At 44.0% G+C, this 16,339-nt stretch overlaps 1 protein-coding gene across 9 annotated transcripts in view; it reads left to right on the plus strand.

The window, feature by feature from the left end:
* Positions 1 to 16,339, plus strand: part of TIAM2 (TIAM Rac1 associated GEF 2) — a 272,290-nt gene that overhangs the window by 156,353 nt on the left and 99,598 nt on the right. For all 9 annotated transcript variants that reach the window (XR_012433556.1, XM_045390320.3, XM_045390326.3 and 6 more), the window contains 2 exons: positions 972 to 1,144; positions 4,301 to 4,525. Coding sequence is in view for 8 of the 9 variants with exons in the window: in XM_045390320.3 (XP_045246255.2) it covers positions 972 to 1,144; positions 4,301 to 4,525 (398 nt within the window). In the remaining variant the exon portion in view is untranslated. The remainder of the gene's footprint in view (positions 1 to 971; positions 1,145 to 4,300; positions 4,526 to 16,339) is intronic.

Below are 16,339 nucleotides of genomic sequence, written 5' to 3' on the forward strand. Positions count from 1 at the left end.
TTTGGGTTACAGTAGAATGGGCTAAATAACCCTGCCCACCTTCAGGCCTCTATGGGGATTAAATAAGCCAGTGCATGTGGAGTACTTACAAGAGTTAAGCAACAACTTATTATTTTGTATTGTTATTACTGATATTACATTTACAAAGACATCTCATTTTCGTTGAGGTTCATTCTGATACAACTAGGTATACTTCAGATGCCACTTTTCCTTGTTTACCATGTTTCTGTCACATGCTTGTCTCACTCAGGTGTTTTTTTTGTTTTTATTTTTATTTTTATTTATTTATTTATTATTATTATTATACTTTAAGTTCTAGGGTACATGTGCATAACATGCAAGTTTGTTACATATGTATACTTGTGCCATGTTGGTGTGCTGCACCCATCAACTCGTCAGCACCCATCAACTCGTCATTTACATCAGGTATAACTCCCAATGCAATCCCTCCCCCCTCCTCCCTCCCCGTGATAGGCCCCGGTGTGTGATGTTCCCCTTCCCGAGTCCAAGTGATCTCATTGTTCAGTTCCCACCTATGAGTGAGAACATGCGGTGTTTGGTTTTCTGTTCTTGTGATAGTTTGCTGAGAATGATGGTTTCCAGCTGCATCCATGTCCCTACAAAGGACACAAACTCATCCTTTTTTATGGCTGCATAGTATTCCATGGTGTATATGTGCCACATTTTCTTAATCCAGTCTGTCACTGATGGACATTTGGGTTGATTCCAAGTCTTTGCTATTGTGAATAGTGCCGCAATAAACATACGTGTGCATGTGTCTTTATAGCAGCATGCTTTATAATCCTTTGGGTATATACCCAGTAATGGGATGGCTGGGTCATATGGTACATCTAGTTCTAGATCCTTGAGGAATCGCCATACTGTTTTTAAAAGTGTATCACTTTCCTTCCCAGTCCTTTCCTACATCTCCAGAGATGACCGGGATGTGATTTTGCTTCTGTGTTTCACAGGATGCACGCTGCTGTTTTATGAGACCTATGGGAAGAATTCCATGGATCAGAGCAGTGCCCCTCGGTGTGCTCTGTTTGCAGAAGACAGCATAGTGCAGGCTGTTCCAGAACATCCCAAGAAAGAAAACGTGTTCTGCCTCAGCAACTCCTTTGGAGACGTCTACCTTTTCCAGGTACTGCCGGTGCTTTGTAAGTGGAGGTAATAGTTTATGCACTGCTAGAATAAGAAGGAACAGAAAAGGCAAAACTTGGAAATGAAATTGAATACATGCTTAGTCAGGTTTTGGATTTGGCCTTAAGCAACAGATGTTGGCCTCCCCTGACTGCCAAGGGCCCTGGGCCATCACCAATTCAGTCATTCATCCAGAGGGCACTTTTCAGGTGCCTCTGAAGTCCCAGGCTGTGGCCCATGAGATGCTCTTTGGCACACAAAGGGAAAAAAAATCATGATCCCTGTTCTGGAGTAGCTTGCGATCTAGTGAGTGCAATGGTGAAGATTCCCAGACTTGGGGCTTTTAAAATGAAGCTTGGAGAATACTGATGGGAGGGGCTTGGGTTCTTCCCACGAATCTCAGTGGATGTCAGAGGTTTTCGGGAAAACTCTCATAGACAAATGCTGTGAGGTCTCAGTTCCCTGTGGAAGTGGTCTTAGGATCTTAAGATTCAGGTTATCTACTGTTAGAATTTTCAGGGACTTTCTAGCCAATGAAAGGTTGGGGAACATGGTGGTCCTGAGCCATCGGTATTGGGGTCAGGCTTGGGTTTGAATCCTGGCACCTTTGTTAGCATTGAGTTTGTAAGTGATGTTGGTGCCCATACCAGACTTCTCTGAGCTTTGGGCCCTTCAACCAGTGGCTTACACGATTACCTTAAGAGTAAATAACATCGTGTATGCGTTAAATGCTAAATAAATTCTAACTTGGTGATTAATATTTAACTCAGAAGAGGTGAGAGTGAGAGCTGGGAAGTGAAGTCTGCTTCTTAAATGCCCCCCGTCTAAACCCAGCACTTGACATACACACAGTGTTGGCTGTAGGTTACATCTGACTGGAAGTTTCATGGAAAACCTCGTAAAGCCTGGGTTTAGATCTCTCATAAAGATGGTCCTGGGTGCCCTCAGAAGCCCTGCAGTGTAACAGTGTTCTCTAGGCTGACTTTGGGAGTCTAGAATGCTCTGAAGTGCTCCCTGCTGGGACCAGCACTGGGTAAGCTCCCTGGGCCTTTAGTTGTACTGCTGTTCCAACTTGACTTAACTTACTAGAGCCAGGGCCTGAGATTTGATTTTCCTTTTCTTAACAGAAAGGTTGCTTAAAAACTTCTATGACGCTTTAAAGCAAAGTAATGAATTTATGTTAGTCTGAATTGTAGGGAAGGTAAAAAAACAAACAATAACAATAACAAAACCTTAGGTTAAATCTGCATGGACTTCTTAGGGGTAAGTGTGAAATGAATGTTTTATTTTGTGATTCAGGTAAAACATCCTTAGTTTTCAGAGTTTTCCTGCCTGTGATCCCAGCACTTTGGAGGCTGAGGCAGGGGGAGGGCTTAAGGACAGGAGTTCGAAATCAGCTTGGTCAACATAGTGAGACCCCATCTCTATGAAAGAAAAATAAAAAAATTAGCCAGGCATGGTGGTATGTACCTCTGGTCCCAGCTACTTGGGAGGCTGAGGCTTGAGGATCATTTGAGCTCAGGAGGTCAAGGTTGCAGGGAGCTATGATTGTGCCACTGCACTCCAGCCCAGGCGACAGAGACCCTGTCTTAGCAGCAACAACAACAACAAAGTTTTCCCAGGTGTTCTGTTTTGTGATCCCAGAGGCCACTTGAGGTTTGACCCTGTGACTCGAATGTGTGTGGTTATTTCTGGACATCAAGAGAAATGAAAGTACTTTTCAGCCTGCTTAGAATAATACCCATTTGCCCACTGTGCTTTATTCAAACTTTGCTGATTGTTTTTAAAATATTTTTCTTTTAAAAAATGTATTATTATTATTATTATTATTTGAGATGGAATCTTAGTCTGTTGCCCAGGCTGGAGTACAGTGGTGTGATCTCAGCTCACTGCAACCTCCACCTCCCAGGTTCAAGCGATTCTTGAATTCCTGCCTCAGTTTCCCAAGTAGCTGGGATTACAGGTGCCCGCGACCATGCCTGGCTAATTTTTTTTTTTTTTTTTGTATTTTTTATAGAGACTGTGTTTCACCATGTTGGCCAGGCTGGTTTCGAACTCCTGACCTCAAGTGACCTCACCTTGGCTTTCCAAAAAGTGCTAGGATTACAGGTGTGAGCCACCTCGCCTGTCCTATTATTATTTTTTAATTGACTTGGGGACTTACTTTGTTCCCCAGGCTGGTTTTGAACTCCTGGGCTCAAAAGTCCTGGGATTACAGGCATGAGCCACTGTGCCCAGCCAAAAATAAAATACTTTTCTCTTATAAAAATAGTATATGGTCTTTGTGTTAGAAGTCACTGAAAAGTACAGAAAGGAAAAACCTTCATATATTCAAAGACAATAGTGTTATTTTATTTCCCCCCAGTATACTTTTATGTACATTCTTTTTTTTTTTTTTTTTGTATTGAGGCCATCCTGTAGATGTAATTTTATATCCAGTTTTCAAAATTTCATATTCTAGTCCTAATGCTTACTCATTCTGTTAAAATTCTGAAGACAAGCATCCAATTATTTATTTATTTATTTATTTATTTATTTATTTATTTATTTTTGAGACGGAGTCTTGCTCTGTCGCCCAGTCTGGAGTGCAGTGGCGCAATCTCAGCTCACTGCAGTCTCCACCTCCTGGGCTCAAGTGATTCTCCTGTCTCAGCCTCCCGAGTAGCTGGGATTTCAGGCATGCACCACCACACCTGGCTAATTTTTGTATTTTAGTAGAGATGTGGTTTCACCTTGTTGGCCAGGCTGGTCTCAAACACCTGACCTCAGGTGATCCACCCACCTTGGCCTCCCAGGTGCTGGGATTACAGGCATGAGCCACCACGCCCGGCCAAGCATCCTTTTAGAGAGTGGCGTAATGTGTCATGAGTGTGTCTACCCTGTTGTTCTTATCACTGCTATGTGGTTGGCTAGCGCTTGTTTCTGGTTTTAGTTCCTGTCCTATTCAGAGCTCCATGATGCTTTCTCCTCTGCTCCTAATGTTCTCTGAGTCCCTCTGAACCTGAGTTGAATGGTTGAATGTGTTTATGAAATTAAGCAACTTGTATGCAGTGCAAGTACTTCTTGGATTTTGCACGTCTAAGCCCAGCCTGCCATTTTGGAGAGCACTTTAGTGGTAAAATAATTTGAAACAGGCTTTCTCCCTCCCTGTGTGTAGGCCACCAGCCAGACAGATCTAGAAAACTGGGTCACCGCCGTACACTCTGCTTGTGCATCCCTTTTTGCAAAGAAGCATGGGAAAGAGGACACACTGCGGCTACTGAAGAACCAGACCAAAAACCTGCTTCAGAAGATAGACATGGACAGCAAGATGAAGAAGATGGCAGAGCTGCAGCTGTCCATTGTGAGCGACCCAAAGAACAGGAAAGCCATAGAGAACCAGGTACTGTTTGCCTGCTCCTGAGTTTTCTTCTGTTGCTCACGTCACTTGTGCAGTGACTGAACGCAGGCTCTCATCTTGGTGGTATTTCTTGGCTCACATCTTGGTGGTATTTCTTACACCCTGGGGGAAGTAGTTTCTGTGGCTTTTCATTTTAGGTACCTAATGTTTGCTGTTTTGTGACATGGGTGATATGCTTTACAAACTTTGGCGGCTCTGTGTATATCCTGAAATACTTTGTGACCCAAACTTAATTCCTAATTTGAATAGTGCCTTCAGGCCTTGATGATTCACTCATATATTGTCATTTTCTGAACAAAATCCATAGAATAAAACTACTAGAAGATTAGACAGGTAAAAGTCTAATACAATGGCTTTGGAAAACGTGATATGGTATAACAGCTGTTTCTGTGTCTATGGATTGCAAGAAAACAGTAATTTTTCTGTTTATAACAGAGAAGCAGCTAACGAAATGCTTTCTTTTCTCTGCTCTGGTTCCATATTCATTTAATAAATGGCTGGTTCCTATGGCATTTGCATTTTAGAGAAGGGGAAGCAGTTTGAACATTTTTATTTCCATTTGCTCAGACAACCTCAACACTTAGACAAATGTCAGTGGAATTTCGAGCATCCTTATCTTAAGTCAGGTGTCCTAGGAGACAGACTTTGATAGAGATTTAGACGTGACAAGTTTTACTGGGAATGCCCTCAGGGACAATGCCAGCCTGGAGTGAGGGAGCAAGATCTGGGAGGGACAAGTTGCATTGTGATGCAGCTTGTCCCACAGCGAGCTGTGGAGCTGGGAGGGCCCTTCAGAGTTCTGTATGGAGGCAAGGTGGCCGGCCTTTGTCCCCTCAGGCCAGCAGGGCAAGGCAGCTTTCTTCAGTAGAGGTCAGTTACCACGAGGGGATCTGTGTGTGAGCTGGGAGAAGGAAAGGAATCCCTCTGTCTTGAAGTGGGGATCTGGGTGAGTCGCTATAGAATCCACTACAGCGCCCTCCAAAACCAGTTGTCAAATGACCTGGGAACTTGAATGAGGAATAGGATGAAGATAGATAATGAGCAGGTTCTTGCATTTTTCTTCCTTTAGTTACTTGTTATTACAGAGAAACCAGATTCTTTAGAAAAAAAAATTTCATGGTAACACAACAATTTACATATGGTGACTTATTAGAAAGGAATTTTACATATGGTGTTTTATTTAAATTGCAAATTAAATCATACCTCTGTTTATGTCTGAATGTTTAACCTTGTTTGGAAATTTTTTCATCTGTGTATATATGAAGAATTCAGCCTGAATTCTGGACGTGGTGGCAGACACCTATAATCCCAGCTGGGCGCAGTGACTGACACCTGTAATCCCAGCACTTTGGGAGGCCGAGGTGGGCAGATCACCTGAGGTCAGGAGTTTGAGACCAGCCTGGCCAACATGACAAAACCCCATCTCTACTAAAAATACAAAAATTATCTAGGCTTGGTGACGGGCACCTGTAATTCCAGCTACTCTGGAAGCTGAGGCAGGAGAATCGCTTGAACCTGGGAGGGAGAGGTTGCAGTGAGCTGAGACTGTGCATTGCACTCTAGCCTAGGGAACAGAGTGAGACTCTGTCTAAAAAAATAGAAAAGAATTCAGCATGAGTAGGAAAAAAATTCTGGCTAAAAATAGGAAACGGATTAAAGGCATGCATTCATTGATACACCGAGAATTTGGAATAAAGTATCAATTGGCAATAGCAAAATAACCAAATAATTCTGACCTCTGCCCCTGATTAATCTTCTGACTCTATCTACCTTTGCTTCTCCTTTTCTCATATCTCATGTTGCCTTTCTCCCATCTCAGTTCTTTTTCTCTTGCTTATTTTCCCATCTGCAAATACTGGTGTACCTAATAGATGCATCTGGCTTAAAGAAATAAAAATAATTATAATATAGGGACCCAGTTTCTAAGAAATTATAATTTAGTTAGCAAACCTTGTGAACATGAAACTAAAGGACCTTCTAAAATGATCTAAGTTAGGTGACAGCTGGTATAGTCATCAAATATTATGGGAGATGAGAGGGTTGAGGTTGTATTGTGATCTTGAGGAAATGATGACTTCCTGGAAGAATATGGTGTTAAAAAGTTGTTAAGAGGCCGGGCGTGGTGGCTCACGCCTGTAATCCCAGCACTTTGGGAGGCCGAGCTGGGCGGATCACGAGGTCAGGAGATCGAGACCATCCTGGCTAACACAGTGAAACTCCATCTCTACTAAAAATACAAAAAAAAAATTAGCCAGGTGTGGTGGCAGGCGCCTGTGGTCCCAGCTATTCGGGAGGCTGAGGCAGGAGAATGGTGTGAACCCGGGAGGTGGAGCTTGCAGTGAGCTGAGATCGTGCCACTGCACTCCAGCCTGGGCGACAGACAGAGACTCCGCCTCAAAAAAAAAAAAAAAAAAAAAGTTGTTGAGAGATGTGAAGGATTTCCAGTCTGGGAGGGGGTTGGGCAAGCATGGAGAGACAACTGGAAGTGACTGAGTGGTGGCCTGGGGCTCTGGAGCACCCTGGAGTTAAAGGTTTGGGAAGTGATGAGAGTTGGCGGTTAGGTTGGACAGGCAATGCAGCTTTTTCAGTCTGTGTCTTAGTCTGGAAGAAAATACTTTAAACTGGGTGGTTTATAAACAAGAGCAATTTATTTCTCAGAGTTCTGAAGGCTGAGAAGTCCAAAAGACGCCTGCAGATTCAGTGTCTGGTGAGGCCCTGCTTTCTGGTTTCTAGAAGCATCTTCTTACCGTATTCTAGCATCTTCTTACTGTGTTCTAGCATCTTCTTACTGTATTCTAGCATCTTCTTACCGTATTCTAGCATGACATGAGAGGCAAGGGGTCTTTCCGGGCCGCCTTTTATAAGGCCACTCATCCTCTTCATGAGGGCTCTGCCATTATGACTGTCCTGTGCAGTGGATTAAGCAGCCAAGGATGAAAGATGCTGTAACTTAATGCTTGAATCACACGGTTTATTGGCACACAGACAATTCTTAACAAATATAGGTATTTTATCCCCATTCTCGCTACACACAACTCTCGTTTTTCACCTGTTAGGAACAGGTCGGGGATCTTACATGAATAGGCACAGGATTGGTCACAGAAGTCCTCAGCCATCGGGGAATAGCTTCCTCTGGCGTCAAGGCTGGAATGTTGAGGCTGAAGCGTTCAGTCGAGGAGATGGCAAGCCTGACTCCGGGTCCCTTTCTGAGTGGCAGCGTCTCATCCTCATGAGTCTGTGTCTCAGCAGAGCAGGTCGAGCTGCCTGAGGGCTTCTCCTTTTATAGTCCCTGTACGGGGATCTGTCTGTGTCTGGTTATCTTGAAGGTTGGTGCGCCCTAGCATGTGATGCCGTCCCAAATTGGAATATCCCCACACAGTTGGTCTAAACAGATTTGGACATTCTGGGCATGTTGTCAGACATCTGCACTCACACACTAACTATGATAACATATTCACACTACACCCATAAATCGCACTCCAAACAATGACCTAATCACTGCCCCTTTTAAAAAGGCCCCACTTCCTAATACCATCACCTAAAGCATTAAGATTTCAATGTATGTATTTTTTTTTGGAGGGACACATTCAGCCCATAGTGGTCCTGTAGGCAAGGCTCAGATGGTAAGGTTTATTTTATACTCTGCATTCAAGGGGGCAATACAAGTTTTTAAGCTGAGGACAAAGCATGATGACATAGTGTCTTTGGAAGATTAATCAGGCAGCAGTTTGGAGGACAGAGTGGGGCAAAAGGTGTCAAGCAGTGGAGTGGCACTGTGCTGGCTATGTAGATACAAGGGCTTGATTCCAAGTGACACAAGTTCAACAGTTTACATGGAAAATGTATAACAGGGTGTATCATTTTCCGTAATTCTATAGAATCTTTTTTTTTCTTTTTCTTTCCTTTTTTTTTTTTTTTTTTTGAGACAGAGTTTTGCTCTTGTTGCCCAGGCTGGATTGTAATGGTATATGATCTCGGCTCACCACAACCTCCGTCTCCTGGGTTCAAGCAATTCTCATGCCTCAGCCTCCCGAGTAGCTGGGATTACAGGCACCCGCCACCACGCCTAGCCCAATTTTGTAGTTTTAGTAGAGACGGGGTTTCACCATGTTGGTCAGGCTGGTCTCGAACTCCTGACCTTAGGGGATCCACCTGCCTCAGCCTCCCAAAGTGCTGGGATTACAGACATGAGCCACCACGCCCAGCCTCAATTTTATAGAATCTTAAAGACAGTAACTTACGCCCCTGAGTGGAACTGTTGGTCAACCAGGATATGCCATTTAAACTCCAAAGTACAAAATAGTTTTAATGAGGAAGCCAAAACTGCCAAGAAGAATGCAGGAGGTGGAAGGCTTTGGGATCCGACAAGAACACAGCTGCTGACATTGCTGAGGGAGAGCTGCCCCCATGAGCCCAGCTTGCATCCTCTCAGGCCCTGCCTGCCCCTCTTAAGGGGCCTCACCCTGCTCACAGCTAGGGGGCGTTCAGCTCCCGAGGCAGTGCAGCTGTGCCGCAGGGTGGGAGGCCATGTGGAGGTGATGGGACACATCAAAGAGCCTGAAGGAGACACGGTTATCCCAGAGTTTTCTTTGTACCATGTCTTACCCATGGTGCTGATTTTCCAGGATCCAGCAGCCACAGCCTGTTTACCCTGAGATGAGACTTGTGGATTCGAGTGTCTCAGAGTGTTCAGAGCACCCCAGTCAAAAATCTCATCCTGACCGTAATTGTAGTCCTGTCAAAGGGATGCCCAGCTTGGAGTTTTCAGGTCTTTGCGTAGGTCAGATGTTTAGGGCTAGGGAGAGAAAAGGGACATTTGACAACACTGAGAGGCTCCTGGCCTGTTGTGTGTGTGGTGGTGGTGGGTGGGGGTTTCTTTGTGGCCACAAGGAGTCTAAGCAAACTTTTTTTTTTTTTAATTTAAATTTTCATTAACTGTAATTGTATTCCCTTGTCCATAGTTTGTAAATGTTTAATTGATGACATCATAGTTGGTGCTATTCTCTGATTAAGAGGGGAGGTTACTTTAACATAAACCCTTACATAAATCCAGGGGTCTGGATGGTCAGGTGGCTTGAGGAGAAGCTGTTTTAAAGAAGAGGGTAATTATCACCTGTGGCCCATTATCCATTCTTTGACGGAATCATCAGTTTAGTTATTTTAAGTGCACTATTCTAATACTACTAATTTTTGGTTCTCTCCTACCCATAGCCCAGGCCCTAACCCCTTCCTATGTCCTCCCCACACCCCTTTCTCCCCTACAGCCTTCTCCCAACCCCTGCCGTACATGCACTCCCCTTCTCACGTTATTCTTGTGAGTTTCTGGTAACAGACAATCAGGATTGATCTTAGAAATTCTTGGCCAGGCGCGGTTACTCATGCCTGTAATCCCAGTACTTTGGGAGGCTGAGGCTGGAGGTTCACTTGAGGCCAGGAGCTCAAGATGAGGTGGGGCAACAAGCAAGACACTATTTCTGAAAAAGGAAAAAAAAAAAAAAGAAATTCTACCTGAAAGTATTCTCACTGTATTGCACTCTTTGAGGTTATGATTTAGTCACATGTTCCTGAAGGGCTTTGCAGCGTGTAGCCTGAGTTATGTTTGCTGTGCCCATTGTCCTTGTGTCCTTTGTCAGCAGGTTGTAAAGACAGCTGTTTGCTCTTTTTTTTTTTCTTTTTTTTTTTTTGACAGAGTCTCACTCTGTCATCCAGGCTGGAGTGTAGTGGTGCAGTCTCGGCTCACTGCAACCTCCGCCTGCTGGGTTCAAGCGATTCTCCTGCCTCAACCTCCTGAGTAGCTGGGATTACAGGCACCCACCACCACGCCCAGCTAATTTTTGTATTTTTAGTAGAGATGGGGTTTCACCATGTTGACCAGGCTGTTCTTGAACTCCTGTCCTCAGGTGATCTGCCCGCCTCGGCCTCCCAAAGTGGTGGGATTACAGGCGTGAAACCACCGTGCCTGGCCAAGAGCTGCTTACTTTTTACCTTCAGACACAAAGACTGGGAAACCTTAAGCAGGAACAACTACTTGCTTAAAATTGCTTTTATGAGATATTTGACAAAAACATGTAATGTGAAGCTACAAAGGCAAAGGTATTTACAGATCAAGACCAATCAGGACAGGGTCTCCAAAATATTCCCTAAGCGTTTAGCTTTCTCTAAACTTCCTTTTAAAAATGTCTGTAAAAGAGCAGTGCTTTATCCACTTAGCATTTTAAAACCTCAATAAATATACATTTATTTATGTAGCTTCCTCCCTAGCGATTTTCCCTGAGAACCTCAGATGTAGTCATTTCTAGCCTAAAAATAGAATGTACAATGTAGATTACATCATGCAAGAGAAATTCTCTGGAACAGGTTTTCTTTGAAGTATGTGGGTGGAGAAGATCCTTTTTGAAATAAAAAGGCACTATCACAGTTAATGTACTGGCTGAGCTGCGTACTGTCAGTGGTCACATGCTCTGGCCATGTCCTGGGCCTCTTGGGTGTTTCTGGGGTAGGATGATGCAGCTTTCATTTGAGCATGTCCAATGTGGACCAGATCACACCGCCATCCACACGCCAGATCGCCTTTGAAGTTCCCAGGGAGGAAGAGTTGTAAATTAAGTCCAGTTAGTACTTTATTTTCCTTTCCACTTATTATTTCAAACAAGTAAACAAGGACAAAACCTCACCACCCTTAGGCAGTCTTGGCATTCTCCCAGATGGCGTCCCCCATCCAGCCTCATTATGTGCGATTTCCAGGGGAGCCAGGCCTGCTTCTGTGGTTAATTAGGCTGGAGAGGGAGGAGGTGATTGGACTACCAGGGGGTACTTGGGGAAGGAGGAAGCACTTGCTGGTAGGGTTGAGACTGCTCTGGGTTTTGTGAAACGTGGGCTTCAGTTTAAATATTTACTTAAATACAGTTTTCAAATCGTAAAGAGGATGGATTGCATTTAGACAACTGGAAACTGGTGAGAACACTGAGAACAAAGCTTTGAGGAAAATACGAGGATACTATGGTGTATTTCTAGATGTGTGCAGGGGGAAGCAGTTTGAAGAACAAACCACTGGAGAGTAGCATATTTGTGAGGGGATTTGAGGGAGATAAAGCCAGATAGTGGAGGTGGTGCGTGAAGATGTGAACTTTATTCAGTAGGCAACAGGGAGATGGTGAAAGTGTTACTTTTTATTTTTTTATTTTTTAAGGCAGAGTCTTGCTGTGTTGCCCAGGCTGGAGTGCAGTGGCATGGTCTTGGCTCACTGCAACCTCTGCCTCCTGGGTTCAAGTGATTCTCGTCCCTCAGCCTCCCGGGCAGCTGCGATTACAGGCATGTGCCACTACGTCCTGCTAATTTTTGTATTTTAATAGAGGTGGGGTTTCACCATGTTGGCCATGCTGGTCTCAAACTCCTGACCTCAAGTGATCTGCCTGTCTCAGACTCCCAAAGTGCTGGGATTACAGGCGTGAGCCAATGTGCGCGGCTGGAAGTGTTTTTATTTTCTATTTTTTTTTGAGATGGAGTGTTTCTCTTTTGTCGCCCAGGCTGGAGTGCAGTGGTGTGATCTCGGCTCACTGCAGCCTCTGCCTCCCGGGTTCCAGCGATTCTCCTGCCTTAGCCTCCTGGGTAGCTGGGATTACAGGCGTACGCCACCACGTCTGGCTAATTTTTGTATTTTTACTAGAGATGGGGTTTTGCCATGTTGGCCAGGCTGGTCTCAAACTCCTGACCTCAGGCTATCTGCCCACCTTGGCCTCCCAAAGTGTTGGGATTACAGGCATGAGCCACCGCGCCCAGCCTGGAAATGTTTTTGACAGGAGAATAAGAATGTTTGGTTTAGTTCGGTGAGCATTTTGTTCAGTGCATACTCTAGGTCAGGCAAATGTGCACAGATTGGAGACTCAAAGTTTAAGTCACTGTCTCTGCCCTCAGGGTGCTCTCAGTCTAGCAGGTGACAGACAGTTGAGCGTACAATTTCAACATAACGCAGTGATTCAGTGCACATGGCATTCCAGCGCTGTGGAAGACAGAATCGAGAAATGTAGCCTCATGTGCAGTCATGGAAGACCCTGGAGGTGGGATGCTGAGTTGCTTCTTAAAAAATGAGTTTACCAGAAGGAGAATGGAGAGGGGGCTTCCAGGCCAAGGCACAGTGGGAGCAAAGGCAATGTGGTTATAGGTAGGTGGTGAGAGGTAGTCAGGGGAAGTAGGACTGTCTGTCACTCTCTCCTCCCAGTACCACCGCAGAAGCCTCCAGTTTCGCCCTTCATCCAATGCATCTTCCATACAACAGCCAGACTGGGTTGCATCTGAAAAGCACATCTGGGTCAGGCGCAGTGGCTCATGCCTGTAATTCCAGCACTTTGGGAGACCAAGGTGGGTGGACACTTGAGGTCAGGAGTTCGAGACCAGCCTGGCCAAGGTGGCGAAACCCCATCTCTACTGAAAATACAAAAAGAATTAGCCAGGTGTCATGGCACATGCCTGTAATCCCAGCTACTTGGGAGGCTGAGGCAGGAGAATCGCTTGAACCCAGGAAGCAGAGGTTTCCGTGAGCTGAGACCACACCATTGCTCTCCAGCCTGAGCAACAGAGTGGTATGTCTCAAAATAAATAAATAAAATAAAAGTAAAAAAATAAAAAGCACATGTGATCCTGTGATTGCCAGATAAAGTCCCTGATAACCTCTCCCCACCTTGACCTTTACCTGCAACTCCCTGAGCCCACCCTTCTGCTCCTTTCTTCAGGTTTTTCCTCAGGCAGCGAGGACTCCCGTGCTGTGCACAAATGTGCCCTGCTCCCCTCCGCCCTCTTCATCTGGCTCACCCCTTCTCGACTGTCATGAAGGGTTTAGGGGTCGCTTCCTCCAGGGTGCTGTCCTTGATCGCCCTCTCGCCCACTCCATCAGGGAACCCCACTCCCCTCCCACAGTTCTCCATGTCTGTGCCACCGCTCTCATCTGTGGCTTTGTCATGATTTCTTCATGTGTAAGGTTGTTCCTGCTATAAAATACGTGCTCCTGGAGGAACTGTGACGTTTTTTCATCTCTGAACCTTTGATGCTTTGCTTGAGTTAGTGAATGTGTGGACGCACCTCTGTCTCGTCTGTCCAAGGATCTGTCCTCTTTACTGCAGGAAACAGTTCTTCTCTGAGTCAGCCCCCACCCCACTCCCCAGTGTTCTAGGCCTTCCTCCTTCACCCCCGGCTAACAGAACCCCTCCTTTTGCCCTGCCCTCTTCTCATGCTTCCCCTCCCTGTTTTATTAGAGCCTCTGCCTTAGGCCACTATCATATGTGATTTCACAGTAACTCCACAAGGCAAAGATGTAGATATAGCACCCATTTGATGGACAAGTAAATAGACCCTTAGGAGAATTATATGTCTTTTCTTTTTCTTCTTCTTTTTTAGAATTAAATTTTTTCAAAAAAATAGACAGAAGGTCTCTCTACATTGCCCAGGTTGGTCTTGAACTCCTGGGCTCAAGCGATCCTCCCATCTCGGCCTCTCAAAGTGCTGGGATTACAGGAGTGAGCCACTGCGCCCAGACGAGAAGTACATTTTCTGTATAAGTACCACGCACTAACAGATTGTGCCACTGGAGTGGCAAGAAGTGCATTTGCTCATGTCACACAGCTGGTCAGTGGCGGAGCTGGGATTTGGACACAAATCTGTGCTCCTAATTCACAGACGCTACTGTTCCGTAAGACTTGGGTAAATCAGATGATGCTTTGCTTGCTAACTAAACCAGGTGATGAATTGTTTTGTATGGAATAGAATCCTAGATTTACTTGTTTTTATAATGTGGATTTTTCAGGTTGATTTGATGGGAATTACATTGATTATAAAACTGAGTGAATTTCTGTGTATGGGAATTATATCTCAAAGGAAAATAGAACAAAACCGAATCTCTCAACTTTAGCTGGTTGTTCTAACTACTGCTGAACTTGAGTGTAATCTATGTCACTAGCTGGTTCTTCTGTGAAGATGGGTTTTAGTATTTGGAAAGCATAGAACGGGAGATTTTTAGCTTCTTACACCAAGAAGGAAACATAAATTATCTTACAGGACAAACCTAGTAATAGGCAAATGACTACTGCGATTAAATGACTAAATGGCAGAAAATATTTTTCTAGGACTGCTGGGTGTGGCAGGAATGTACTTGTCATCTTTTTAAAAAAAAACCATTATTCATTTGTTATTTTTAGCATTAGGCTTCATCCGTCTCCCTCCCACTTTACTACAGGAGACCGTAACCTTTCTGAGTTCATTAAATCAATAAAGCTATGTTAGCAGTAAAGAGGAAAATTTTTCATTGAATTTGTGCCAGTGTTTAAAACGGGAGCGTTCCCCTGTAATTTTGTTATTAGTAACTTCCTTTCACAATGAAAGATAAAGAAAACCGCCTTAGAGTGAGTTTTTTTCAGTCTTCTCATTTTTATGTTTTGAGCATGGGCATTAAAAGAAACAAAAGCTTAATCTCTATAGAAGTTACATTTTTTACTTTTTTTTTTTTTTTTGACAGGGTCTCACTCTGTTACCGAGGCTGGAGTGTGCAGTGGCCCTGTCTTGGCTCGCTGCAGCCTCGACCTCCTGGGCTCAAGCTATCCTCCCACCTCTGCCTCCCGCATAGATGGGGCTATAGGCGTGCGCCAACCACACCTGGCTGAGTTTTGTATTTTTTATAGAGATGGGGTTTCACCACGTTGACCAGGCTGGAAGTGTTTTTTTTTTTTTTTCTCTTTAAATTTTTGTATCATATCTTGATGCTTGTCTTTAAAAAATAAGAAAACATCTAGAAACTTATCAGTATTTAAAGAATTTAGGAAAAGGGGGTGGGGTGTCTTGGATTAAAAAGAACTGATTTTGGGCATTTTAGTTTTTGATGTTAGAAAAAAATATCTCCAGAAACATCTTGATAAATGTGGTCAGGTAATACATTACTATTTTGGTGATTATTATCATTGAACTCTACTGAATCTCTAAACTAACATACTTAATAGCTAAAAGATTATCTTTTATTTCTTCCTTTACCCTTTAAAATATGTATCTTTGTCTTTCTTTTATGTCACCTTCTGAGGAATTGTTATAAAATGTTTTTCTTTCAAGTTAACATTACTTTAAATTTGGGCTGGCTTTGAATGCCAAGGCTGGTAGGATTTGAAATGATGTAAAGTGTTCAATATGAATAGGGCCACTAAATGAGAATGTGGTAGTCTTACCTCCTTGTCTGTAGAATACCTAGGGGTATATGGGCAGAAATAAAGTTGACAGGTAAAAATGTAAATGAAAGTTGCTGAGGTCATGGTTAGGATAGTGCGCAGGTATCTGCCTATAAATCAGAAGACCTGAAATCAGGGGCCCTGTCATAGCTACTTGAGAGCGTCTCTGTGCCCCACATGTTGTTCACATCAGAATCAGCTTTGGGTCTGCTAGGCTGGTAGGGCGAACTTTTTACATGACTCTGGTCAAATCGCTTCTCTTCTGGACTTAAGTTTCACCTGCTGAGAAATGAAGGTATGGTAACATCAACTCCTTTGCAATTTCATTGCAAATGTTAACAGCCTTTCTAAATACTATAAGGTCTGTTGTGAGCCTATGGGTCCAGCACTTGTACCTCTTCCTTCCCTCTAAGGAACCCAAGCATCTGAATCTGGGGCCTCACCATACTTTTACTTGAATACTCCTTCAAGTTCCTCTCTACGACTTTGGTGAGTCTGTGGAAAGAAAAGTCAAATATTTCATATTGGTTCTTATTTAACCACAGATCTTCATTTAAGCTCTGTGACTGATTCTTTCTATAAAGAACCATGAGCT

The sequence above is a fragment of the Macaca fascicularis genome, chromosome 4 (genome assembly GCF_037993035.2).
Source record: "Macaca fascicularis isolate 582-1 chromosome 4, T2T-MFA8v1.1".
In the NCBI taxonomy this organism is placed as follows: Eukaryota; Metazoa; Chordata; class Mammalia; order Primates; family Cercopithecidae; genus Macaca; species Macaca fascicularis.